Source organism: Stigmatopora argus, chromosome 8 (assembly GCF_051989625.1).
Source record: "Stigmatopora argus isolate UIUO_Sarg chromosome 8, RoL_Sarg_1.0, whole genome shotgun sequence".
In the NCBI taxonomy this organism is placed as follows: domain Eukaryota; kingdom Metazoa; phylum Chordata; class Actinopteri; order Syngnathiformes; family Syngnathidae; genus Stigmatopora; species Stigmatopora argus.
This window is the reverse complement of record NC_135394.1, coordinates 19,328,544-19,354,957: the sequence shown is the minus strand read 5'-3', so window position 1 is coordinate 19,354,957 and position 26,414 is coordinate 19,328,544. Positions and strand designations below refer to the sequence as shown.

Here is a 26,414-nt window from a genome sequence, read left to right as displayed (position 1 = left end):
AAAATTCTTCCCCTTAACTCATTGGCCACCTTTGACGGTGCTAGCCGTCCAATCCACTTTGACTGGGAATGTATTTTAGGGTATTTGCGTGTCACTTCCTGTACATTTGTTGTTGTTTATCAGGTAACATTGTGTTGGTTTGGACAGTAATGGTCACAACCTGTACATTTGGCATTATTCTGGTGTCTTTTTCTATACATTTAATATTTAATGAGGATTTTTAAGTCACTTCCTGTTTTTTTGGAGTAACTTCTTAATTATAGGACATTTAAGGCTCACTTCCCGTTTTTTTGGTTAATTTCCTGTTGATTATAGGACATATACAGGTCAATGACGGACGTCTAGGTCATGCAAAGAGTTAGTAAGTTCCCCAGTTTATTGACGTTAACGTTGACCATACACCGCTCGTGATATGTGGATCTCTGGCTCCGCCCACCCGACTAGCAGCGACGACTATACGCGTCAGAAGTTGAGGGGCTAGCTACGCGACTAGCGTGCGCCGACCACGCCCATGAGGTCTTTGTCCCACAAGGTGGCGTCCCAGGCCTGGAACCATCCGGTGAAGGAGAGCGGCTCCTGGCCCTGCCTGACGGTGGACACGGGGGTGCCGTAGCGGCCCGAAGGGTCCGATTTCAAATAGTCCTCGGCTGAAAAGGGAGACGTGAAAAAGTTGAAGCTAACGGCGGCGCCACTGAAACTCGGACAAACGGGCTCACCGATGCCAGCCGCTCCACTTTTCTCCGTTTCGTTGGCGTCCTTTCCGATCCAAATGAAGATCTGCGTGGAAGAGATAAACATTCATGAGTGAGACAGACTCCAGTTGCCCTTATATTCTAACAGGAAGTGACCCAAAATCATCAGGAAGTGAGGTGGAAATGCCCTTAACCAACATGAATAGATACAAACCAATAGATCTCACCTGGAGACAAGTGTCCAGAATCATGACATCATCCGTCTCCAGGTCTAGCTGGTCTAATTCTCCGGGGACCTCTTCAGCCTAGGAGAAAGAAAAAAAAGAAGTTCACCTGGGCTTTGGGTGGAGACCCCCCATCTCCGTCTCCGCCGAGGGCGGCGGCGGCGTCGTCATCCTCACGATCAAGCGTCCGCTGGCGTTGGAGCATCCGAAGAGTCGGGGTTGCCACACCTTGGCCGTGCGCAGAACCTGCGAAGTCTGGTAGCTCTTCTTCCCGCCCAGCGCCTTCCAGAAGCTCTCTGGTGGGGGAGGCGAGGCGGAGACCCAAATACCAGAGGTCAAAGAGGTCAACGTCCAACGCTCGCCGCCGGAACCGAATTTGGCGCCGCCCACCTGGTTCCTTGCTCTCGGCCACCTCGGTGTGGGAGCCGCCGCCCAGGACGGCCACCACGTGCTTGGCGGCGGCCATCTCTTCCGGCGTGGCCCCCCGCCCCTTCCACACCACCGCGCCCTTGGCCGACTTGAGCACGAAGGCGTCGTTGGAGTTGAGCGAAGCCGCGTCCGCCGCCACCTGACGGAGAAAGAGAGAGACGAAAAGTCAGGGGCGGAGCCACGGCGGTGACGGCTCCCTTCAACCGATGGCCCCCACTTTGATGGGAATGTTGCCTCGGGGCAGCCATCTTGGCAGGGGCAAAGAAAGGGCTTTTCATGCTTATAGTCCATCACCGCTAGACGTCCAATCCGTTTGAAGCGGGTGGAGTGGCAGCCCATGAACGAGCGTTTTGCTGCCAGTATGGAACGACTACAAGCGGCAAAAAAAACGCCACTGGCCCAGAAAAGAAAAAATAAAGATGGGGGCCCGTGCCCGACTCACCTCCACGGCGCGAGTGGCCATGGTGGAGCTCTGGCGGATGTGGTAGAGGCGGGTGGCGGCCGGCTGGCTGTCGCCGTCCTTCCGGGAGGTCCCGCCCAGGTGGACCACCAGGGGCTTGCCCCCAAACAAGCTCAGCAGGTGGGGGGGTTCCTGACCCTGAGTCACGCGCACCTGTACCGGGAAGTGGGTGAGTGCGTGGGCGGGCGGGGTTTCGCCATTTGGTGTTTGACGTCAAAAGTAGGCGACGGCAGGAGGGAGTCTGACCTACCTGAGTGGCCACGCCCCCCATGGAGTCATCCAGGGCCACGGCCAAGATGGCCGAAGCGCCTAGCTCGTCCTTGGAGCACTTGTTTCCTTGCCTGCAGGGGGCAGAGTTTCCTTCTTTTAAGGCTACTTCCATTTCTAGGACTAGGGGGGTTTCTTTCTTTCTTTCTTTACATTTTAAACAAAGGATCGGGAAAAATGATTAGCAAGGAGATTTTTAGAAAATATTTTCCTATATTTTGGATTTTTCAATTTAGCGACAGGCCTTTTGAGGGGAAAAACGATTGGACGGTAGAAGCGTGGTAACTAACCAGATGTAGATGATGTGCTTTTCCCCGCCGCTGTTGTACGTGTAGAGGAGCACGTAGCAGTCGCCGCCGAAAAACTGGCCGTGGGTGGCCGCCTCCACGGGGACGCGAGCGCCGCCCTCCACGCGCCAAACCTAAACCCGTAATAAACGCCGGCAAAGGGATATTAAAAAAAGATTTCAAGGTACCGTCCGTGAAAATGAGGCGGCGGCGGCGGCGGCGGCGGCAACGGCCACCTGCACTTTGCCCGAGCCGTCGTCGGCCATGGCGTGCTGAGCCGCCATGGCGCCGTTGGCGTGGAGGGCCGAGGCGTCGAAGGGGATCTGCTCCACCCGGGCAATGTTGCCCGCCACGTACGCCTGGCCCGGCCCCGTGCTCTCGTCCTTGTCCAGCCAGTTCTCAAAGAAGTCCTTGAAGAGGGTGCTCTCCGCCCCCTGCGGCAGCACTTGCACCTGCCGAGGCCCACCCCGGGGGTCAGTGGGGTCAAAGGGCAACGCCGCCCCCGCACCGGGGTCAAATGCGCACCTGACACTTGTCCGAGTAATTCTTCTCCTTGATGAACTGATCCACAAAGGTCAACGCGGCCTTGCGCTCTTTGGCGTTCGCTTCGCTACCTGGCGTGTGGGCGGAGTTAGGATGACGATGAGTCAACCGGTGCAACAAAAAGACATTTCTGGAGAAACGCTAAACTCCCGTGCGTCTTTTGCGCCATTGCCGCCTGACTTCCTGTTCATTTATCCCTCACTTCCTGTTCATTGGGGACATTAACAAGAGAAATCCTGACCTGGAAGTCAACAGAAAGTCACCCAAAATGAACAGAAAGTGTCCTGAAAAAGTCCTCAAATCAACAGGAAGTGACTCCAAATCAACAGGAAGTGACTCCAAATCAACAGGAAGTGACCCCCCCCCCACCCCCCCAAAAAATGGCATTGTGTCAGTACCTTTCCAGAAGAAAATCTTGTTGTCCAACCCATTGTCCAGGATGTAGCAGTCCTTGCGGGAGAGCATGTCCTGCTTGAAGGGGTTCTTCTTGGCCACCAGCGTCAGCGCCATCTTGCCCGAAGCATCCGACACCTATGCGGGGCGTACGCAAGAGTCGGGAGGGCGTGCTTTTTCGTCCACGAAAAAGCAAGCCCACGCGGCCTCACCTTGTGGAGGGACGCCGGACTTTTGCCGCTCTGCACCGGGCACACGTCGGGAGTTCCGGCGGGCAGATCGGGCTTCTCTCCCAGAACCTGACGCCGGAAGAGAAGACCAAAAAAAAAAGAAAGAAAGAAACAGGAAGTCACCACAAAATCAATGGGAAGGGGTGCAGATTTGCCCTAAAAGCAACAAGAAATGATACAAAATGTAAAAGAAGTGACCCAGAAATCTAAAAAAAACACAAAGAGACAAATAACCAGGATGTGACCCGGAAATCTAAAAAAAAAAAAAAGACAAATAACCAGGATGTGACCCAGAAATCTAAAAATAAAATAAAAAATAAAAAGACAAATAACCAGGATGTGACCCAGAAATCTAAAAAAAACAAATAACCAGGATGTGACCCAGAAAAAAAAGAAAAAAAAAAGAAAAGACAAATAACCAGGATGTGACCCAGAAATCTAAAAAAAAACAAATAAACAGGATGTGACCTGGAAATTAAAAAAAATAATAATAACCAGGATGTGACCCAGAAATCTAAAAAAAAACAAATAAACAGGATGTGACCTGGAAATTAAAAAAAATAATAATAACCAGGATGTGACCCAGAAATCTAAAAAAAAATAAAAAAATAAAAAATAACAACCAGGAAGTGAGCCATAATGGCCTAAAAATCATCAGGAAAATCATCCAAAGTGATGCTATCAAATCAACAGGAAATGAGCTAAAAAGGCCGCGGACGAGCAAAATAAGAGCCCCGGCCAGAAGAGGGAGGAGAAGCACGTTACCTTGATGACGTCTTCGGGCTCCTGGCCCTCGTCGATGAGGTGGAGCTGCGCCCGGCCCCTGCGCTCGTTGTCGCGGACGTCCACGGCCAGCTGCGTGGCCTTCAGGCGCTCGTAGCGGTTGCTCTCGCTACCTGACCAGTGGTAGATGTCCTGTACGTCCATCGTGGGCCAAGCATTAAAAAAAAGAAAGAAAAATTACATTTAAAAAATAAATAAATAAAGATCAAATAGAAGAAAAGAAAAAAATTAAACCAGCCCACAAAGGGCGGTCATTTCAGCCATTTTGCCTCCTCCAACATGGCTGCCACATCATATCAAATGCGGCATGACGGTGCATATTTCAGGGGAAATGTTTTTACTTTATGGGCTGCCTTTTTTCAAAATCGGTTGAGAAATAAGCATTTTGGAAAGGTCAACACATTGACTTTGAGGAGAAAATGGCTACCCAGAGGCCATCTTGGTAGGGGCCATTAAAAAAAAAAAAAAATTTTTTTTTTTTTTTTAAACGCACGTGCTGTCATTTGAAACGAGTTTGAGAACGGATGTCCAAATAATGTGAAGTGGGAGGGTTGGCAGCAAATGAATTTTTATTGATTTGCCGCCAAATCACCCACGTCACATTGTTGTGACATCTAAGGAATTAGAGAAGGTCAGCCCGGTTATTTCTGACTTTAACGTCACTGCATTGGTTTTGGAGACGTTGCCTTACGGCGGCCATCTTGGTAGAGTTCGTTCTATTCTGACCTTGCCCAAATCGATGATGAAGCAGTCTCCTTTGTTGAAGCTGTCCCAGGTCAGGTCCACTTCGGTGGCGCGCACCTGCCGCCGACCTTTGACCCGCAGCAGACGTCGGACGTCGCTCTCGTTGGTCACCACCGTTCGGAAGCCGGAAGCCACGCCTCCTTTCTGAGAGACCGACCGATGCGCCGTTAGCGCCGTTAGCGCCGTTTGGACGACGCCAAAGGCGGAGGCGCGTGGCTGGCTCACCTGGTACTTGAGTCCATGCTTGAAGTAGCCCAGAAAAGTCAGCGATTCTTGGTTCTGGTGCTCGGTGAACTGCTTGGCGGCGCCGCCCAAGGAGTCGTCCAGCTGCGTCATCAAAATGGTGGCCGCCACTTTCTCGTCCTGCGACGTCTGCGAGCCTGAAGGAAGGAAGGAAGGAAGGAAGGAAGGAAGGAAGGAAGGAATGACCCGGAAATGCGCTTAAAAGGAAACGGGGGAGGAAGCCAACGGCCAACGCGTTACCGATCCAGGTGTGCACGTCGAAAGACGGCCTGGGGGTGGTGTGCAGAACCATGTAGGAGTCTCCCATGTAGAAGCTTCCGTGCATTTCTTGAGGGACCTCCACCAACTCCAACTTCTCCACGCGCCAAATCTGGAGACCGGCGCGCTTGCCTGCGCTCTCAAAAGCTTTCTGAGTGGACATTTTCACCTGAACACAATGATAGACACATCATCATCACAATCATTTTTAGTGAGAGTCGGATTTTTAAATAAATAAATAAAACAACTGAAAGTCACCCAAATTAAACAGAAAAGGGATGGATGCGGAGAGGCCCAATGTGTCAAGAAAGTGATCCAAAATGCGTTATGAAATCAAAACATCCACTGACATCTAGCGCTGTCAATGGCAGACAACGAGCTAGCTAGCTAGCGGTAAATTCAGGCTTCAATAAGTTAAAGATACACTAGCAGAATATATACCATTTGAACAAATACATCCAAACAATTCACCACTCTTGGAATAAAAAGATGAAGCCTGTCTTAAAAGAAATGAATGAAATTCCAGGAATAAAAAGATGAAACCAGAAACAAATAAAATTGCAGGAATACCCGCACCCTTCCCCCTGCAAAACATTTCCAATAAACATTACCGTAAGACGAAAAGAGAGCAAACGCCAGACATCCCCCCCCCTCAGAAAAAAAGAAACTAACAGCCTACGAGAAAACGAGCGGCACCTGTCCGGAGGAAGCCGATTGGTCAATACAGCGACCACAGGTGAGGCCTAACGAGTGCCTAACGTCCGCCATTGCCAGATAGGAGCCTATGGGAAGTGTGGCTATAAATAGGAAGTGATCTTTTATTCTTCAAAATGTCACCCAGAAATGCCTGCAAAATCAATAACAAATGATTGTAGAAAGTCACCCAAAGCAAAAATCAACAGGAAGTGACACGTCAGTGGCCCAAAATAAACATCAAATGACCTGGAATGCCCTCAAATCAGGAAGAAGTCACCGAGGAACGCCACAAAACCAACAGGAAGTGACCTGTAAATGCCCCAAAATAAAGCGGAAGTGACCTAGAAATGCCCGCCAAATTAATAAGTGACGCAAATACTATAGTCAGTGGGCCAAATTCAACAGGAAGTGACCCAAAAGCAAAAATCAACAGGAAGCGACACGCCCGAGCCTCAAACACAGCAGACACACCCCCGGCTTGCAGCCAAGCGGAACCGGAGCTGCGAAGTCATTCACTTCTTTACCACTAGATGGAGTTAGCGTTCGTGCCGAGACGTAAGAAATTCTATCTGGTCCTCTTTTGTAAAGGTCGACTCCCTTTGGCAATCTCCAACTGGCTGTCCTTTGTGAACTTTGTGGAAATTTGAGCCCAAAAAAAAGAAGCGCCTCGGGGAACAACAGCTGACAAGCGTCAACTCATTAACAACAAGTATCGTCTTTTCCTCTTTTTTTTTTTTCTTTCGCTCGCTTCATGTTGCACGCTAGAAACTAGCGTCCAATGGCAACGAGGCTGGCCCCAAAAATACAAAAAAGACATTTTCTCAATGATTAGTCCTGCTAAACATCACGTAAAAAGTGTCCATTTGACAAGAAAATACCGTCCGAAAAAAATAGCCACTAAATGTGGTCCTAGTTTAAAAAATTGACGATGTTTCCTTTATTTGAACTAAAAAACTGTTTATTCCACTTTCACTGACTTTTCCAGTCCCAAAAAAAACCCTAATGACTTTTTTTTCCCAGTGACGTCTTTAAGGAACTTTATTAGTTTATTTTTTCGGCGCCGCTTGGGTGTGTTTGTGGTTTTTTTAAGCGCGTGCGCATAAAGTAGAATTTGAACCACCTCTGCACCCACCCGAGTTATGAAACCTTTTGGCCGTCTGCCATCGACGACGATAGATTGGACGTCAATGGACGTCCATGGAAGCCAACGCGCTCCTCAATAAGCCAGTTATCGTTTTATTTCATTTCTTACATTGGAATGTCAATCAATGCCTCGACTTTGACGGAAAGCTGGTCTCGGTCGGGCTTTTTTGACCCAATGGTGTCCAAAACGACGTGCGCGGGCAGGCGGGCGTTACCTGTTGCCGTGGACGATCGATCCCAGACGTGTCAAAGTTTCTTCTTCGTTCTGCTTTGTTTCCGTCTGCTGCGCTGCGCATCGCCGGAGAGGAGCCCCGCGCTTTATACCTTGCCTGGGGTGCGGGGGAGAGGGGGCGGAGTCCGGCCGGGCGTGGCGGCGGCGGCGGCGCGGGAGGGCGGCGTGCCAAGGTGCGGCACAAAAGGAAAAAAGAAAAGGAGAAAAAAAAAAGGCCCAATCAAAACAAAAGCAAAGAAAAGCAAGCAAGCACGCGGCTAAGCTAGCTAGCGCTCCGGAAAAATCAACAGTGGCGTGCTAAGCTTGGGCTCAAGTCAAAAATGGACGCTGGCCGGGCGCCGTCGACGGACACCGACGTCCGTTCCGTCGGACCGGCCGGGAGGGGGTGCCGGAGCTCCCCTTGGCGAGAGGGCCGACCTCTACCGCCGTCAATGGCAGCCATTGCTTTACAAGGCCCAACTTTTTGAGAAAATAGTCATCCTTGTTTGTCTACTCATTTGCCACTTTGACCCCGTGACCTATGACCCCCAAATCTTACACACTCCAAAGATATTCTGCAGGTTTGATGGTCATTTAAGAAGATGGTTTGGCAAATTTGATTTTGTGACCTCAGTGACCTCTGACCTCTTCCATATACCCTTTATGGTGGTGTTTTGGCGTCCGTGACCTTTGACCTTCCGAGGCCAAAACGTAACCCTGCTTCTGAACCCTTGACCTGCACCTGTCATGCATGATATTTTTGCTTTTATTGAACCAACCAATTCCGGGGCCAAATTAACCCGTTGAAACTAACAGGAAATGATCCCAAAATGTACAGGAAGTGACCCTGGTCTGCCCCTCCATCGTATAGTCCCCCTCCAAACAAACTTTCCTCGTCAATGGCGGGGCAGGACTTCATGCCAGGTCACTTCCTGTCGGCGTTGCGTCACTTCCTGTAGATTCGTGGCTCACTTCCTGTTGATCTTGAGACACAAACTGAGCTGAAATCCACAGGAAATGACCCAAAACTTACAGGAAGTCATCCTGGATGGTGGTCCCGCTCCAAACCCATTGGACGCCCACCGTCGTCAATGGTAGGCCGCGACTTTATGGCGATTTGGGCTGGAAGACGCTTGCCCGCGTCCCGACCCCGGACAAAGTGGGCCTTCGCCCAGGCGTGCCATTCTTTTGCGCCACGCCAGCGTGTGGATCAGCGGCGGATTTTGGGGCTTGTGTTCACAGTGCATCCACCACGGGCAAAAATGCGACGAGTCAGCGGGCGCGACGCTAACGAGAAGCGACACGAGCGCGCATTCTTGCTCCTTGCGTAACCGGCTTAACCGACACCCGCCCCTGCCGGCGGCGCTTACGATACGCTAGCGCGCCAGCTAACCCTTTGCTTCGTTTGTCTCGCTAAAAATAGAGCCACGGACAAAGAAAATGGCCGGGGCGCTAACAACGTGCTATTGGATCATGTGGGTTTTTGCTGGGTGACTTCTTCATTTGGAGTCACTTCCTGTTTATTTGGAGTCACTTCCTGTTTATTTGGAGTCTCTTCCTGTTTATTTGGAGTCTCTTCCTGTTCATTTGGAGTTACTTCCTACTTATTTGGAGTCACTTCCTGTTTATTTGGAGTCACTTCCTGTTTATTTGGAGTCTCTTCCTGTTTATTTGGAGTCTCTTCCTGTTCATTTGGAGTTACTTCCTACTTATTTGGAGTCACTTCCTGTTCTCTTGGAGCATTTTTGGGTCACTTCCTGTCAATTTGGGGTTATTGTCAGATGACTTCCTGTTTATTTTGGTGAATTTGTGGTTGATTTTTGGGGCATTCTCGGTTCATTCCTTTCTAGGCATGTGCACGTCACTTCCTGTTAACGGTAGAAAAATGTCAAATCATAACTTCTATTAGGATCTAGAAATGTGACAGTCATCCAAAAGCAAAACTTGTGCAGTCAGAAAAGACACACGTCCGAGTGAAGACGGCTTTAATTACAAACGAGGTGGCGAGCGACGGGAAGGGAGACCTGGTCTTGGCCTGGTCCTGGCCTGGCCTGGTCCTGGGCAGGTAGTCCGTTCACCTGAGTCCGGCGGCCAGCTTCTCCATGGCGGCCTTGCGCTCCTCGGCCTTGCGCTGCGAGCGCCGCAGGACGTCGCGCAGCTCCTGCAGGTGGTCCAGCGTGCCCTCCAGCTCGCCCTTCACCGTCTTCATCTGGCTCTCCAGCATCTGCGTCTGGTGCAGCGAGTTGCGACGCTGCCGCCGGCCCACGCGCACCTTCTCCTCCAGGTCCTCCACTGCGCCGGCAACAAAAAAAAGCAAAGCAAAGCCGGCGTTAGAGCCGTCCCTCAACTTCCCAACAACCCAAAAGAAACAGGAAGTGACCTGGAAATGGCCCCAAAAGAAACAGGAAGTGAGCTGGAAATTGCCCAAAAGAAACAGGAAGTGAGCTGGAAATGGCCCCAAAGAAACAGGAAGTGAGCTGGAAATGGCCCAAAAGAAACAGGAAGTGAGCTGGAAATGGCCCCAAAAGAAACAGGAAGTGAGCTGGAAATTGCCCAAAAGAAACAGGAAGTGAGCTGGAAATGGCCCAAAAGAAACAGGAAGTGAGCTGGAAATGGCCCCAAAAGAAACAGGAAGTGAGCTGGAAATGGCCCCAAAAGAAACAGGAAGTGAGCTGGAAATGGCCCCAAAAGAAACAGGAAGTGAGCTGGAAATGGCCCAAAAGAAACAGGAAGTGAGCTGGAAATGGCCCAAAAGAAACAGGAAGTGAGCTGGAAATGGCCCAAAAGAAACAGGAAGTGAGCTGGAAATGGCCCAAAAGAAACAGGAAGTGAGCTGGAAATGGCCCAAAAGAAACAGGAAGTGAGCTGGAAATGGCCCAAAAGAAACAGGAAGTGACCTGGAATTGCCCCAAAAGAAACAGGAAGTGAGCTGGAAATGTCCCAAAAGAAACAGGAAGTGAGCTGGAAATGCCCAAAATAAACAGGAAGTGACCTAGGTTTGGCCCAAAAGATACAGGAAACAGGAAGTGACCTAGAAATTCTCCCAAATAGACCTGGAAATGCCGGAACACTCATCTTTCTGCACTATTGACGCCGTCGGACGTCCAAAAAGGAGGTCACGGGTAAGGGGGGGCAATTTGACAATAACAGAGATGAAAGGGAATCCCAGGACCAATGGGGAACTTTCAGGCAAAGGAAAGAGGGCTTCCATTTTAAAAAGGTCACGCCACGACTCGAGAACCAAACGGCCGCTCGTCAGGCTTGGAGGGAGGGAAATGCCCGTCGGACGGGACGACGACGACGACGACGTTTCCAGACGGGACGCACCCAAATGGTCGTGCAGCTTTTCGGGTTCCTGCCGCTTGTCCATCAAGTCCTTGGTCTGCTGCATCAGCTTCTCCATCTTGAGCAGCTGCGCCGCCTTGCTGTCGCTGTCCCGCCGGATCTTCAGGAGTTCTCGCTCTCTGGGGCTCAGCTCCTCCATCTCCTTCTCTGAGGGCCCCCCGCCGCCACCTCCGTCCTTTTTGTGGCGCCGGCCCCGCCCCCGGCCCCGGAGGGCCGCGAGAAGGAAGACAAGGCGGCCCTCAGTTCAGCTCCGTCACGAGGGAGACGGCCGGCGCCGCCTTCCCGAGCCGGATAGCCGGCGAGAAATCCTCGTGCTTGGCTCCGAGGACATTCCCGTCCTCTCGCGCTGACCCAAAACAAGTCCCAACAACGGCAGGTGGTCCCAGATCTCCTCTTCGTCTCTTGAAAAACGGGAAAAGTCAAAAAAGGAGAAGAAGAATATCCACAGGAAGTGACCTATGAATGAAAAGTCACTCAATCAACGCCAACGATTTCCAGGAAGTTACCCAATATCATATGAAAGTGACCCAAGAACAATAAAGTAAGGTGAAAAGTCCCCAAATGAACAGGAAGTGGGCCGAAATCGACACAAAGTGATGAAATGACTCCAAAGTGAACAGCAAGTCAATCGGAAGTGATTGAAAAAGGAATGTGAGACTTCCAAATGCCCCAAGATGAACACAAACTGGAGGACAACGAACAGGAAGTGAGCAAAAACCGCCACAAAGTGGAGAAGCAGTCATATTCAATTGAAATATTCCGTTCATTGAAAGAGCAAAAAAAAAACTTTTGACGAGACGAAGGCCACGCCCACCCGCCATCTTAGCGCATGTCGAGCCATCGAAACAACAGCCTGAAGCCCCTTTTAGCAAAGCGTGCTATTTTTGGCTTATTTTCCGGTCGATTTGCGAGCAGAGCAGAAAAGGACCACGTGAACGCACAAGACGCGCGTTTGCCTGCAAGAAAATTGGCCACGTAAATCAAATGTTTTGGTTTCCCGTCACGTGAGCGCCACGGACGGTCGCCGCGTTCGGGAACCCCGACAGAATGTCGGGAAATCTAAAATCTAGTCGATATGGGGCCGAAAGAGGAGACGGAGACCAGGGTAGTTGACGTTGGAGGGCTTTTATTGGCGCCCCCTAGCCTAGCTGAGGACTTTGTGGTGGGGGTGCAGGGGGAGGGAGGCGGCAAAGGCCCGGATGTCGCCCACCGCCACGGCGCCCTCCCTCAGCGACGGCGAGCGCACGTCCGGGAAGCTCAGCGAGCTGACCTCGCCGTAGGACGAGGAGGGGGCCGAGGAGCACGCCGACTCCGGCCCGCCCTCGCTTTCCGCCGAGTCGCCCTCTTCGGCGCCGAAGCCCACCACCTGAGGGTCGGAAGGAATTTAGTTGTTTTTTTTATGGGTTGATTGGAGGCGATGAGGTGATTACAATTTGGATTAAATAAAAAAAAAGAAATTCAAACGTGCACTCGCTAAACTCCTATGAGTCACTTCCTGTTGATTTGGGGGCATTTACTGGTCACATCCAATTGATTTCAGGGACTTACAGGTCACTTCCGGTTGATTTCCAGGCATTTCCTGTTGATTTTTGGTGAGTTACAGGTCACTTCCTGTTTGATTTTGGGGCATTGCCAGGTCAATCCCGATTTTTGGTGAGTTACAGGTCATTTCCTGTTTGATATTTGGGCATTGCTAGATCACTTCTAGGTGATTTTCAGGCACTTCCTGTTGATTCGGGGGCCTTTCTGGGTCACTTCCTGTTGATTTTTCAAAAATGGCTTCCAGTTCAATTTTGAAAAAGGACGGTCTTACGTGCACGCTGAGCTTCCTGCCGGCGCCGGCGCCGCGATGCTCCTGGAACCACGAGAGCAGATCCTGGCGCGTGAAGCCTTTCAGAGCCGCGATCTGGAACCGCAGCAAAAACACAAATACCATCGGCGTCAAATTGTGGCCACTTCCTGTCTTTTTGACCTCACTTCCTGTTCATTTGGGGACATTTTTCACAATTGGATTGATTTTCTGCGGACAAGCCCAAAGTGTAGCAGAAGTCATTTCTCCCCCAAAGTGGCCGCAAAAGAGTTCAAGTTTGACTAGTTTTAGCGCGCATGCGCATGTGTGTGTCTGAAAAAGAAAGATGTCTGACCTCCAGCTGGAGTCTCCGGAAGACGTAATGTCCGGTGAGCACCTCGAACCAGTTGCGGTCCACCTCCTCGCCCAGGTGGGCGTCCTCGCACTCCTTGAGCTTGACCAGCGCCGTCACCTGCGTCCCGAAGGCCTCGTCGCTCAGCTCCGACAGGGTCCGATCGAACCACGCCAGGAACTCCTCCACTTTGGCCTCCACCAACTCCGTGCTGAGCCCCCCCCGAATGCCCCCCCCAAAAAAGCGGTCAGGAATAATTAGCCTTGGGCTAGCTGGCACGCCGCGTGGGTGAGCGCACCTGAACTTGCTGGCCTGCGTTTCCACGGTGACGGAGAAGCCCAAGACCCCCGAGGTGTTCCTACAGGTCGGGTACACGTGGTACCTAAAAGACAAGGGCCCGGAGGGAGGTCAGCGGCGGCAATGGCGGACGTGCACGCGGCGTTTAGCCAGACTCACCCCAACGTCTCTTTGGTCCGAAGGAAGTTGAAGCATGGCTCCTCCATGTGCATCTGATTTGAAAAATAGCACACATTTGTCAGGTGAATCAATGACAAGAACTTTGCTTTCAGGGCGCTAACTAGTTTCCGTTAACCACTAGGGGGCACCCAATGTGCCTTTGCCTTCTATGAAAATAGTGGTAGTGAAAGAAGAAAGAACGGACCACCAGCAGCTCCATCAAGGCGTGCTCACGTAGATTCTTCAGACCCGACTGCAAAACACAAACATTAAGAACTTTAACCAAACAAAACCCAATTGTGCCAAAATAATGTGACAACACCCCCCCCCAAAAAACAAAAACATTTCAACAAAAAAATGAACACAAAAAATGGCAAAAAAAAACCTACTAATCACAAAACACAGAAATGAGCTAGCAATTAGCATTGTCAGCTAACAGTCGATAGCGATCAAGTTGACATTTGGAAAAAATGACCTACCTGGTAGTAGACGGTGACCTCCGAGTTGGCGTCGCCCTTGTTGAGGGACTTGACCTTGCACAGGTGATGACCCACGGGCAGCTCCACCACCCGGAAGGAAACGGGGACCTCTGCCGACAGCGGCCGGAATTGCAGCTTCCTGACGGTGCCAAATCATCATCATCATCATCGGCGTCACAAAAGGTCTGGTCCGGCGTGGACCGGCCTGGGCCGGCCTATCCCGGTCCGCACTCACCGGACCAAATCTCGCAGAAAGCGCTTGGACTCCTGCGGGCGCAAACGAGAGCCCACGGTCAGCCGAGGCGGCGGCGGACCGGGAAAAAAAAGCGTCCGGAACACCCACCTCGCCGCCAAAGTTCCCCTGCACCAGGCCCTCGGCGTACATCTCCTCCTTCAGCCGGGCGGCGAACGCCAGGAGGTCCGGCAGTTGGGGGCCGGCGGCCACCACCCGATACTTCTCCACCAGCGACCAGCGGCAGCGCTCCAGGATCAGCAGGCGTACGTCCCTGCGCGTGTGGGGGGGGGTAGGAGGCGGGGTCGGACGGGGGGTAGGGGGCGTGGCCAGGGGGCGTGGCGTTGACCTACTTGCCCAGGCGGTCGGGCTTGATGAGGATGTTGAAGTAGGTCTTCTTCAGCTGCTCCAAAAACATGGCAAAGACTTCGGGCGTGGACGTGAAGCCGGCCAGGTGATCCACCAGCAGGTCCAGAAGAAGCTGACCGGGAAGCCGGGGGAAAAAAAAGCCACATTCAACCATGTGCTATTGTGACAGAAAAGTCACGGAGTACTGACGGGCAGCTTGTGGTTGAAGCCCTTGAGGCGCAAGACCAGGCCGTGCTCGCCGGCCACCAGCTTGTACTCCAGCTGAGCCACGTCCGCCTCGTACGCCGGCTCGGCCAGGTTGTAGGCCAGGATGTTCACCAACATGTCGAACAGGACCACGCTGAACACGGGAGATGTCAGAAAAAGGAAAAGGAAAGGAGAATTCGGCGTTGTATGCCATTGACGGCGCTAAACGTCTAAGACGTCATGGTTTGTCGTCTCTTACTTTTCAGGACTTTCCTGGATCAGCGGGGAAATCAAGTGGAAGCGAATATAAGCTGAAAGAGAAAAAAAAAATGAAAGAAAACGTTGAGGATGTCATGACCACGCGTGTCCGCCAGAGCGCGCTGTTCCTCCCACCTTTGGGAATCTTGAACTTGTTGTCCTTCTTATACCACAGACAAGCATGCTTGTCGTCCAAGATTTTGACGGGATACTCCGAGTCGGGACAGTCGGACGGCCTCAGAGTGAAGTCGGAAGCTGCCGACGGGGAAATTTGGATTAGTAGTATTTTTTTTGAAAGACTTTTATTCATCACAAATGTTTGGGTTCTGACCGATGAACTTGTTCTCCGCGGGAAGTTGAAGGTCGGGATGGAGTTCAAAGTCGGACGCCCAAAGTTCGGACCACTCGGCCGGGATTTCTGAGGATGCAAAAACAAGTGGGGTGACGCCTGACTTTGGATTTTTTTGTAAATCCCAGGGTCGATTCGTTCACAGTGGTATTCTAGATGGAGGGTCACCGGTTAGGCTCACCGGTAGTCCTTCCTTACCTTCTCGGCTGTAGGCCGTGCAGAACCATTTTTCCCTGAGTTGGCAGCGGCCCTCGTGTTCCGGGGAGAGCAGAAGCAGGTTGGCTCGCTCGGGCGTCAGATTGGACAGAGCGGCCCCGATCACCTGAGCCCAAAAACAAAAACAACAAAAACGCACGCCGTCAAGCGCCCGTCGAGCCCTCGTCATCGTCGGCACGTTCGTCGGTCGGCGTCTCGCCTCGGGCTCGTAGTTAAACATGAGCTGGTCCCCGGTCAGGAAGTCCTCCTTGGGGAAGAGCTGCATGTTCTCGCAGATGTTCTCCACAAACTCGATGGGATCGGTCTAAGGCGTCGGACAAACGTAGTTAGCGTTGGTCAAACCGTGTCAAAATCCCTTTTGCAAAGTGCTTTTAGCCAGCAGGTGGCGCCCGACTTGCTACATTATTGGGATTCCTCGTGAGCGGTTGGTCATAGGCCTCAAGATGGAATCCGTACGAGAGTAACGCAGGCCTAACGATGGTTAGCATGTGGCTAAGCTAATACCTGCTCTTGATAGAGGAACTCGTTGTCTTCTATCTTCTGAATTTCCTCGTAGATCCTCTTTTGAGGGCCAAGAGTCTGCAGCATCTTCAAGTACTGGAACACCAAGTGGACCACCTGCCAGCCAACATAGCAATAGAAACAACGTCAACTCGGTCATTTCCTGTTAGTTTTCGTGGGCATTAACAGATGACTTTGTGCTAGCTTTTGTGGGCGTTAGCATGTTACTTCCTGCTAGTTTGGGGGGCTTTACAGGTCACCTTCTATCAGTGGCGGGCAGTCAGGGCCTTCTCTGCTGGCCTAAAAAATATCTGAATCATAGATTATATTATTATATTGTCCGTCAATACTTATGAAATAATTCCAAATTGTCTGTTAGATTTCTTTCATTGCTTTCCCCCTGGTTGCACTGCTTCCAGATGTGTGTTTTCATATTGGAGCATTTAACCAATCACATTTCAGCCGTTATTTGTTGCCAGGGTCAGAAATCTGCCTCAAGGCCTTCACAATCACTTCTGCAGGCTCTGCTGCCTTAAACAAGCGTCGATAGATAAGACTGTTGCTTTAACCAATCAGAATTCGATTTGGTGACACCAGGCCTTATCGCAGTCGTAGGGATACGCTTTCACTCACTATGATTGGCTAGTGATAGAGTAGGCGGGCCAAAGCCAGAGTGAGCAAACTCAACCCACAATGGCCGACGGAGGAAAACAAATGGATTTGGTTGCAGATTTGCTGGCAAAGCCATTTTCAAGAAGGACTTTTAGCTGCAGTAGAGGTTTTATAGCCATAAAATAGTTTTTGAGATTGGTTGGATTGATTCGTTGAAGGCGCTATGAGAAAATGCACGGACCGCCACTGCTTTCTATTGATTGTGGGACACTTGACGCTAATAATGGGGATTGACGGGTCACCCCGCTCATTTTGAGGGATGGTGGGCGCTCTGACCGACCTGGTAGAAGTTGGCGAAGCCCAGTTCGGTGAGATTGATGGTGACGGAGAAGATGGAGTAGGTGGTGTTCTGATCGAAGCCCGTCTCGCTGTTGCCCCCGAAGAGCGCCAGGGCCCAGCACCTGTCGGCGGAGCACGCGGCGGCGCCTCAGCGGGCGCCGTTCGACAAACGCGGGGCGGGGGGGGGACGGCGGCCACCTCACTTCCTGCGCAGCACGGAGAGGATGCTGCCGCTGCCCTCGTGTCCGATCAGCCAGGAAATGTAGTGGAGGGGCTTCACCCTGTTGCCGTTAGCAAGGTTAGCGCCGTTAGCACCGTGAGCAGGTGGCCCCGTTAGCACAATGAGCCCAGTTGGCGCACCTGTAGTGCTTCCCTTGAGGCGGCAAAGCCCAGCTGATGGTCAGAGCGTGGACCTTCCCCACAGGAACCACTGCGCCACACAAACAAATGGCATCTGGAATGTTGCTTTATTTTGAAAAGTCGTCGGCAAAAATGGACGCTCATTCACAAAGCAGGCTTGCTTTAAAAAAGAGACATTATGATTTTGACCAATAACAATGAAACTTTGGAAACACCTCAATGGCCTCCCTACTGTTCAAACCTTATTAATAATATTTCCCAAATAATCTATCTGCCAGTGACTGCGATAGATGTCCAATCCATTTTGGTTGCTACGTATCGACATGGACCACTAAGGGCTATTTTTTTTGGAAGTTAGCTTTTGGGATTTCTTATATGGAGCCGAGATAGACGAAGTGTTCGCTACCTCGGTAAAGCTTGTGGAAGTCGGGCGTGTCGAAGGGCTTGGGCAGGTGCGAAAAGTCCACCGGCGGTCGTCCGCTACCGCCGCCACAACAACGTCAGACGCCGTCAGACGCCGTCTCGCCTCGGGGGACGACGGCGACCGGCATCACTTACTTGTCGGGGACGTGGATGAAGATCTCGCGGACCCACTGCTCCAACGTGTCCAGGCTCTCTGGGAGGGTGACGGGGGAAGGTTTGGAAAGGAAAAGAAGAAGAAAAGGGGGACAAGGATGAAGGAAGTTCAAGTGGAGGTCAGGTCAGGTCAGGTCCGGGCCCACCTTTGGATTGCACGGCCAGCGTCATGTAGTGCGCCGAGTAGAACCTGCCCCAGAAGTCTCGCAGCCGGCGGTAGGTGTCCACGCCTTTGGCCCGGGGCTCGTGTTTTAAGGTCTGAGCGTTTCCTGTGAGAGGACCGAGAAGGAAGGAAGGAAGGAAGAAAGTGAGGGACGGAGGGAAAGAAGGGAGGAAGTGAGGGAGGGAAAGAGGGAAAGAGATTTTTTCGGCCGTGGGGCCGCTTTCGCACCCCAGCAGAACTTGCTCATGGGGTGCCCCGGCACGGCCAGGCCGCCAAACAGCATCTCCTTGCGATGTGAGTCCGAAGGCCTGGCCAGCTGGAACTCTGTCCACAAGGAGGGAGGGAGGGAGGAAGGGACAGCAGAAAAAGAAGAAATAAACAAACATTTGGACATTTTGGGGGCTCCAAAATGAGTCGAGAATTGAGCCCGAGGGTCTCACCGCTGTCCACCGCCTCCACTTCTCGGTCCACCGCGTCCTCGATCATCAGCGGGCAGATGAAGAACTGGGCCCACCTGGAAGAACGCTGCGCTCAGTCAAATAGTTCTTTTTCGGCAAGGGACACGAGCGTTCTTCCCAAGCCGTCATTTGGGGAGGGGGGGAAAGACAGGCGTCCGGACCTATCCAGGGCCTCCCTGAAGTGTTTCTTCTGCACGTCGAACTGGAAGACGGTGCGCTCGCAGTCGGTGGAGGCGTTGTCGCTGCCGCCGTGTTTCTTCAGGAAGGCGTCGAAGCCGTTTTCCGCCGGGTACTTTTGGCTGCCCATGAACACCACTGCTCGCCGAAGAAAAATGGGGGTCGGTGGCGCCGGAGCACCGCCGGCGCCGCGCTCGGGTTCGACTCACTGTGCTCCAGGAAGTGGGCCAGGCCGGGAAGTTCCTCGGGATCGCTGAAACTGCCCACGCCGATGCACAGGGCGGCGGCCGCCTAAACGCCGGCACACACCAAATGACTCAATCAATTCCTTCAATGAATCATTTGGCTCTGCAAATGACTCCCAATGAAATGATTTCAATTCAGGGCAGCCATGTTGGTAGGGGCGAGGCTTCTGTGCCGTCAGTTGAAAAGGATTCCATCGACACCTGCTTTTCGGCGCTCTTCTTCTTTTTTCCGGCGCCGTCCTCGTCCAGCTCCTCAAAGTCGCTGTCCCGCTCTTCCTCGGGCTGCTCGTCGTCGTCCTCCTCCTCCGAGCCCTCGCCCGAATCGGCCTCGTCCGCGCTGTCGTCTCCCTCGTCCTCCTCGTCGTCGTCGTCCTCGTCGTCCGGGCCGGCTTCCCCGCATCCCAAATTGCCGTCGGAGGCGCTCAAGTCGGAGACCAGCAGCGCCCGGAGGCCGTTGCTCAGCTGGATGAATCTGAAATGGCGGGGGAAGGACCTTGACTCGTTTCCCAAAAAAAAAGGACGTCCGCCGCTAGCGCCATGCTAACATTTTTAACGATATTGGATTTAAAAAAAAAAGAAAATCAACAGGCAGTGACCCACAAATACCCTAAGACCATATCAACAAAAAGTGCTGCTCCCTCCTCACCCAAAGCGGCCCAACCCCCGTCAATTCAACTTTGTCAGCTATTGTCGGTGCTGGGTGGCTTGGAGAAAGCACCCCTGCCTGGTATAAACTGTCAAAAGCCAGTTCAAGACTTTTTTGGACCTATTTCAAAGGTGGGTCATCAAAGTGCAGACTTTTGACCAATGTTGAGCGCACGAGCGCCTTGAAGAAATTGAAGCATTGGACATATGAAGGAAGACGTAGCGTCCCATAAGACTAGGCATTTATACAGGGAGTGCGGGTTAGGGTTAACCTCGACAGAGGAAATCTTTCCACAATACAAGTGTCCTACAAGTGCAATCAGTGGATTGGCGTCAGGTGCTTCTTGCAGCACAACCCCCGCTCCTTCAACTTTGTCAGCTCAGTCGGTGCCGGATAGCTTGAACGGAAAGCCGCGACCAGTTCCACCCACCCACCCACCTTGGCCCAACCCCCGTTGATTCAACTTCGTCACCTATGTCTGTGCCAGATGGCTTGGGAAAAATATTTTGAAGGGAATACAAAAGCAAACAGCCCATCGATGATAGTGAAAGTCAGGTTGGAGGCGTGGCAAACAGAGCCAGGGAGAAGAAAGGTATACAAATGTCAAACAAAATTAGAATGAAGTTTAGTGTAAGGTTAGATTCAACTTATTTTTGAGCATCATCATCCAAGTTCATTTCAATTTGTTTATGTTAAATTACGATTCACCGGGAAAAGAGGCTTACGAGATATTCGACATACGAGCTCAGTCCCGCAACGAATTAAGCTCGTATGTAGAGGTACCACTGTACTCTGAATCAACAGGAATTGATCCAAAAGCAACAGGAAGTGACCCACAAGTGCCTTACAAGCAACAGGAAATGACTGCAAATCAACAGGAAGTGACCCAAAAGTGCCTTCAAACCAACAGGAAGTGGCCCACGAGAGCTCAGAGCATATTGCCAAGATATATGGAAGTCATGCACCCTCACCTGTATTTCTTGGGGTCGCTGGGCGACTTGACAATCTGAGGGTCTCCCCGCTCCTCGCCGTCGTCCGGAAGGGGGGGCGGCGGCTCTCCCCGGTCCGGAGCGCACAGCGGCCCACATGCGGCGCCGGCGCCGACGGACTTGTTGGTTTGAGGCATGGCGACCCTGGTGGAAGGAGGCCAAATCGTTAGCCAAATCGCCTAGTAGACGTTAAAAGGCACATTACTAAAGCCTAAATCATGTTATAACATCATTTATTCTTCAATTTATTTATTTTTAAAATTAAAATTAGACAGAAAATGTATTATTTTCTGCCTACCCTGCTAGCGCAAAGAATTGGACGTCAAAAGGCCCCCAATTAGTAGTTTTTTTTTTTAAATATGAGAATTGTTGACAATATGACAAACAGCAAAGTGTTGCGTTCACTTGCACTTGGGATATTCGAGTACAGCACGGCTCCACAAAAAGTCGCTTATGAAAAGGAGGCCTCGAAAGAGACTGCAAAATGTCTCCAAAGAACAGCGCAGCAAACTTTGGACAATGAATCCAACTATTTGTAGGTCTACAATCTACATGAACAAAAATATGTTGCTATAATTGAGTAGACTTGAAAAAAGACGCTTGGAAGCAAGCGGCAAGAGTTAGCATCTCTCCACTAATCCGTTAGCTTGACTCGTCCGTCAGCACTGCTAAGCGGAACTCGGGCTTCGGTTTGGGCCCCCGTGACCACTGGGCGTCCCGACATTTAGACACAATGGAGAAAAGGCCACGAGTCCACTTTAATGTCACTCGAAAGGCACTTTGCCGGCTACTTACCGAAGCTTTCTACAGCTTTAGCGGCGTTGACACAAGCAGCGAGTTCAAAGCAGCGACGAGCCTCATTGATCGGTCAAAACAAAGCGCCTGATTGGCTGGTATCTACGCATGTGACGTAGGACACGCCGCCTGATTGGTTAAAAGCGACGTCACATCCCGTGCTTTCTTTTTTTTTTTTCAATTGCATTAGGGAAAACTTTATAACTACTGGACTGTATGTTGCGGAATTCCCAAGAACACTTGGTTAAGGGATTTCGTATTTTTAAAAATAGGACTTGATAATTATACTTTCTTTAGTTGTACGATTTTAAAATAACTGCTCCTTGTCATACTAGTATTAGTAGAGGTATAGTTGTAGTACTAATAGTACCTAATTACTCTTAAAAATGATTGCTACTAATTTTGATGTAGTATAATTATCAGCGGTAGTATATCATTAAAATAACTTAATAAGCCAAAAAAACGCTTCATCAAAGGCTTCCTTTTCCACATTTTTATTATATGATACTAAATTGCATCTCTAATAATACAAACATCGACCATAAAACGAGTGTTGTGCTTAGGGACGACCGCTTCCCTCCCGTAAAGTTTCGCTGGAATCTTTCCAGGCGAAAAATCATTTGGCACATCCGGACTTCTAAATATATCGTTTACTAGCAAATACATATTCAACGCAACGTGATGTTTGTTTTTGTTTTTTTTCACCTCCAGAAAATTTCACAAAAGCACGACCGTTTTTTTTTTGTTGACACACACGCACATTCTGGAAATACGTAATTCACGTGAGATTTTGGCCCGAGGTACTGTACGCAAACACAAAAGCACTCACGACGATAAGTGGCGCGATCGCCACGTTGGCGCGGGCGGAACGTCGACGGAGAGGGAGAGGGACGGAAAGGTCGCTCGTGACACAGAGAGGTCGCTGGCGAGCGATCAGCAGCACTTCTGAGGTAGCTGGCCCGCCGGTTTGTCGCTCAACTTGGCGGTGTTTACGCCGGGGGCGGGCGCCACCTCCACGTCCACCCGCTCGGACATCTTGACGCAGATGATGTCCACCAGGCGCTCGAAGACCTGCCGCACGTTGATGTTCTCCTTGGCGCTGGCTTCGTAGTACTCGAAACCTGACAAACGACGACAACAACAAAAGACAAGACGTCGCATGTCGTCAATGGCGGCCCGTGACTTTCCTTCTTCTTAAAGGCTTTTTGCAGCTCAGTCACAACCTTCACATTCCCGGGTCACTTCCTGTACATTTTGTCTCACTTCCTGTACATTTTGTCTCACTTCCTGTACATTTCGGGTCACTTCCTGTACATTATGGGTCACATCCTGTACATTTTGGGTCACTTCCTGTACATTACGGGTCACTTCCTGTACATTTTGGGTCACTTCCTGTACAATACGGGTCACTTCCTGCACATCTTGGCTCACTTCCTGTACATCACGGGTCACTTCCTGTACATTTTGGGTCACTTGTGCATTTTCTTCTAAAATCTTGTGGATTTTAGGGAAATTCTGGATGACTTCCTGTTCTTTTTGGTTGTTGATTTGGAGCCACAGAAAGGTCATTTTCTATTGATTTTGGGTCACTTCCTGTACGTTCCAGGGTGACTTCCTGACACCTATTTTCCTTCCACTGTGCAGTATCTGCCACTCACCACCACCACCACCGCCATAGCACACAGTATTGCTTGTTAGCATCAGGTGGCAAACGGACGGCTAATGTTTGCGCAAAAGCACCCCGGGGTGCTAGCAACTGGTGAATCGCCGTGTTTGTCAAGTGGGAAGTAGAAAGTCAAGCATGCAAATGAGCAGAAGACCCAAACTCCGCCCACTTGATCAGGATCTTGTGGAACATTCAAAAGTACTCAGAGACGGCCTTGCCTTTGGGGTCATTTCCTGTGGATTGGGGGTGACCGGCGCCATCCCCGCTTGCCAAACCAGTTCCAAAGTTCTCGGAGGCGAGCCGAGCTAGCGCCCGGAAAAGGGAAAAAGCACGCACTCACCCAATTGGTCGGCCAGATGTTTCCCTTTCTCCGGCGCCACCACTCGTTCCTCGTCCATGTCGCACTTGTTGCCCACCATGATGACCTGGGCGTTGTCCCACGAGTACGTCTTGATCTGCGTGGCCCTGAGAGAAGACAAATTGGTGGCGGTGGCGGCGGAGGGAGACGCCTTGACCACCCACCAACGGACGCACGGAGGCACGCACCAGTCCTGGACGGCGTTGAAGCTCTCCTCGTTGGTGATGTCGTACATGAGGATGAAGCCCATGGCCCCTCGGTAGTACGCCGTGGTGATGGTGCGGTAGCGCTCCTGGCCGGCCGTGTCCTACGCGGAAACGTTGGAAACGTTGATTTTTGGAGCAACACCAGTGCAAGAGATGAGCCAAAATGGCGGCGTGCGGACCCACCCATATCTGCAGCTTGATCCTCTTGTCGTTGCGGTAGACGGTCTTGACCTTGAAGTCGATCCCCACCGTGCTGACGAAGGAGTTGCTGAAGGAGTCGTCGGCGTATCGGAACAGGAAGGAGGTCTTGCCCACGCTGCTGTTGCCGATGATCAGCAGCTTGAACATGTAGTCGAAGTTCTGGTCCGAGCCGTCCCGCTGCCCGTAGCGCTGCTCCGCTTTGGCCATCTCCTCGGGTAAAAACCAACGCTCGTCAATGGGACGCGTTTACCGCCGTGACTTTGGACTTATTTGGGGCTTTGGTTTTGAGAAAATGGGCACAAATGGGTACACGGTCGATTGGTCGCCGGCCTTTCGGTCACCGATCTTTTGGTCGCCCGGAAGGTTATTGATAATTACCATTTAAATCGTTGCTCAAATTCCCTAAATACAAACTGCCAATGACTATTTAGTCATACTTAATGCCCTAGTCATTATTAGGCTAAAGAAAAGCTCCAAATTTCCCGGACTTTGATTATGTTTTTTGTTGGAGAACTTGTTAAGACCCTGACTGAACTGACGTCGCTTCTTAAAGGGACAGCAACGCATGTACATATAAACTCTTCTACACTCACACGTTGGCTCAGTGAAACGGCTCATGGCCATTGTTGGCTTTTATTCATGCGTAGACCGTGTTGTTTTACCTTGTTTTGTCGCCGGTCTTTTGGTCACCCGTTGTCGCGGTCGGGGCGACCAAAAGACGGCGACCAAAAGACCGGCCTCCAATTGACCGCACACAACCCAAATGAGGCCAAAGTTGAGGCCTCCGCAGACCCAGCCCATCTTTTCAGCGGCAATTTTTGTCATTATACGCGAATAGCTATTCGTTCTTATCCATCATCATTTGTGTATATTTGGAAGCGTCACGTATTTCTCCAATATTGGTTCAATGTAATTCGATGCGGCTTTTGTAGGGAAAGCTTCAGATTTATAAACAGGCAAGTGTGAAATAGTCAACGAATCGTAGCCATTTTCTTCGGTGCGTTCACGTGCGTTTTTTTTCCCTGTATATTGACGCGTCAAGGCGTGTGGCTATTTTTGGTGCGCGCGTGCACGCGCGGCTGATGACAGCCCACGGCGTCTCCATGGCAACTGAACACCTGCTGAGGTTCCTCCAAAAGTCGCGAAGGCGGATGACAGCATCAAAATGGAATATTACATAGAACATAAAGAGACGACGGTGATGACGATGATGATGATGATGATCATGATGAAGAGGAGCGAGTGAACCTCCAAAAGCATCGGCGCGTGCACCTTTTCGTACCTCTGCTGCTGGGCGGGTCTGAGGCGCGCGCGCGTGTCCGAGGCGTCCGTCCGTCCGTCTGTCTGTCTGTCTGTCTGTCTGTCTATCTTCTGTCCGTCAGTCCTTGAAGGCAACACTGGAACACGCTTTGAAGGGCCCTTAAAAGAAAACGACAAGCCCCCGCCAAAAAACACGCACGCACACACACACTCACTCACTCACGCGCGCGAGCGCGCGGCCTGAAAAGGGCGGGAAAGGTGTCCGGAGACGAGGAGCCAGCCAGTGCGCCCGCCCGCGGACGCCGAGTGGAAGGAAGAAAGCGCGCGTGCGCACAGCACACTCGGCCCCGCCCAGTCGGATACCGTGCGCGGTCACGTAGGCATGCAGGTGCGCGCTCGCTTGGATGACTCATTCATTCACCTTGTGCGCGTGTGTGTGTGTGTGTGTGTGTGTGTGGTACGCGCGTGCCCGCACAGCGGGAGCATCCCAATAGATCGTCATTATGGAATGCCTCGTATTTCTGTGCCATTGACAGCGATAGACGTCCAATCTGATGGTAGTTAAGCTATGAAATATATATATATATATATATATATATATATATATATATATATATATATATATATATACTCGGGCTTTGTAGAAAATAGCTGTTCTATGTATTTATTTGAATTAATTATGACAGTACATATATATATATATATATATATATATATCAGTGGCGGGCCGTCAGGGCCTTCAAGGCCTTCTCTGCTGGCCTAACAAATATCTGAATCATATTATATTTTGTCCATCAATACATACATATTATTCCAAATGGTCTGTTAGCTTCCTTTCATAGCTTTTCCCCCTGGTTGGACTGCTTCCAGATGTGTCTTTTCATATTGAAGCATTTAACCAATCACATTTCAGCCATTATTTGTTGCCAGATCAGATCTGCCTCAAAGCCTGCACAATTATGCAAAAAAGACCTGGCTTGGTCGCATCACGAAATTTTGATCGCATGACGGGCGAATTATTCGATGGAAATTTCCGCCGTAAGACGAGAATTTTGTATGACGAGCGGTCATATGACCAGGTACCACTGTAGTGTCCTACGAGTGCAATCAGTGGATTGGCGTCAGGTCCTACTCGTTTCAGCCCAACCCCCCGTTGTGGTTCAACTTTGCCAGTTAGCTCGGTCGGTGGGTGCTACAGGTGTTCTGCTACATTGCGCACGTGCGTGAT

General features: G+C 51.0%; 5 protein-coding genes across 8 annotated transcripts in view; 1 reads left to right on the top strand and 4 right to left on the bottom strand.

The window, feature by feature from the left end:
- rtca (RNA 3'-terminal phosphate cyclase) overlaps positions 1–26,414 on the top strand; it is a 90,549-nt gene that overhangs the window by 51,107 nt on the left and 13,028 nt on the right. The gene's annotated exons all lie outside the window — the stretch shown is intronic.
- On the bottom strand, positions 354–6,336 carry scinla (scinderin like a). 4 transcript variants are annotated; one of them, XM_077606551.1, is made up of 17 exons: positions 6,250–6,336; positions 5,536–5,722; positions 5,278–5,432; positions 5,035–5,196; positions 4,291–4,440; positions 3,508–3,594; positions 3,301–3,433; positions 2,885–2,973; positions 2,596–2,811; positions 2,363–2,493; positions 2,056–2,146; positions 1,788–1,958; positions 1,307–1,484; positions 1,094–1,212; positions 920–997; positions 717–777; positions 354–647 (listed from the first exon to the last, which is right to left on the bottom strand). In XM_077606551.1, the coding sequence occupies exons 1-17, from the start codon at positions 6,319–6,321 to the stop codon at positions 490–492; spliced, it is 2,238 nt and encodes a 745-aa protein (XP_077462677.1). In that variant the 5' UTR covers positions 6,322–6,336; the 3' UTR covers positions 354–489. The 4 variants fall into 4 exon arrangements, with proteins under 4 accessions (XP_077462677.1, XP_077462679.1, XP_077462678.1 ...); XM_077606553.1 differs by lacking the exon at positions 6,250–6,336 and adding an exon at positions 6,165–6,226; XM_077606552.1 differs by lacking the exon at positions 6,250–6,336 and adding an exon at positions 5,995–6,105.
- Positions 9,660–11,087, bottom strand: LOC144078417 (uncharacterized). The gene is made up of 2 exons (XM_077606457.1): positions 10,931–11,087; positions 9,660–9,895 (listed from the first exon to the last, which is right to left on the bottom strand). Exons 1-2 carry the CDS (start codon positions 11,085–11,087, stop codon positions 9,678–9,680), a joined length of 375 nt encoding a protein of 124 aa, XP_077462583.1. The 3' UTR covers positions 9,660–9,677.
- Positions 12,058–21,591, bottom strand: LOC144079029 (nardilysin-like). Its single transcript, XM_077607560.1, has 30 exons — positions 21,496–21,591; positions 20,683–20,844; positions 19,267–19,537; positions 19,030–19,111; positions 18,805–18,958; positions 18,626–18,699; positions 18,414–18,509; positions 18,169–18,291; positions 18,005–18,062; positions 17,853–17,926; positions 17,447–17,516; positions 17,290–17,367; positions 17,088–17,208; positions 16,139–16,252; positions 15,834–15,938; positions 15,617–15,740; positions 15,401–15,487; positions 15,205–15,324; positions 15,071–15,122; positions 14,815–14,965; positions 14,610–14,737; positions 14,368–14,530; positions 14,260–14,291; positions 14,025–14,163; positions 13,751–13,798; positions 13,546–13,598; positions 13,388–13,471; positions 13,093–13,300; positions 12,762–12,854; positions 12,058–12,314 (listed from the first exon to the last, which is right to left on the bottom strand). Exons 2-30 carry the CDS (start codon positions 20,835–20,837, stop codon positions 12,093–12,095), a joined length of 3,279 nt encoding a protein of 1,092 aa, XP_077463686.1. The 5' UTR covers positions 20,838–20,844; positions 21,496–21,591; the 3' UTR covers positions 12,058–12,092.
- Positions 22,285–25,520, bottom strand: rab3b (RAB3B, member RAS oncogene family). Its single transcript, XM_077607298.1, has 5 exons — positions 25,209–25,520; positions 23,909–24,133; positions 23,708–23,826; positions 23,502–23,626; positions 22,285–22,616 (listed from the first exon to the last, which is right to left on the bottom strand). Exons 2-5 carry the CDS (start codon positions 24,131–24,133, stop codon positions 22,429–22,431), a joined length of 657 nt encoding a protein of 218 aa, XP_077463424.1. The 5' UTR covers positions 25,209–25,520; the 3' UTR covers positions 22,285–22,428.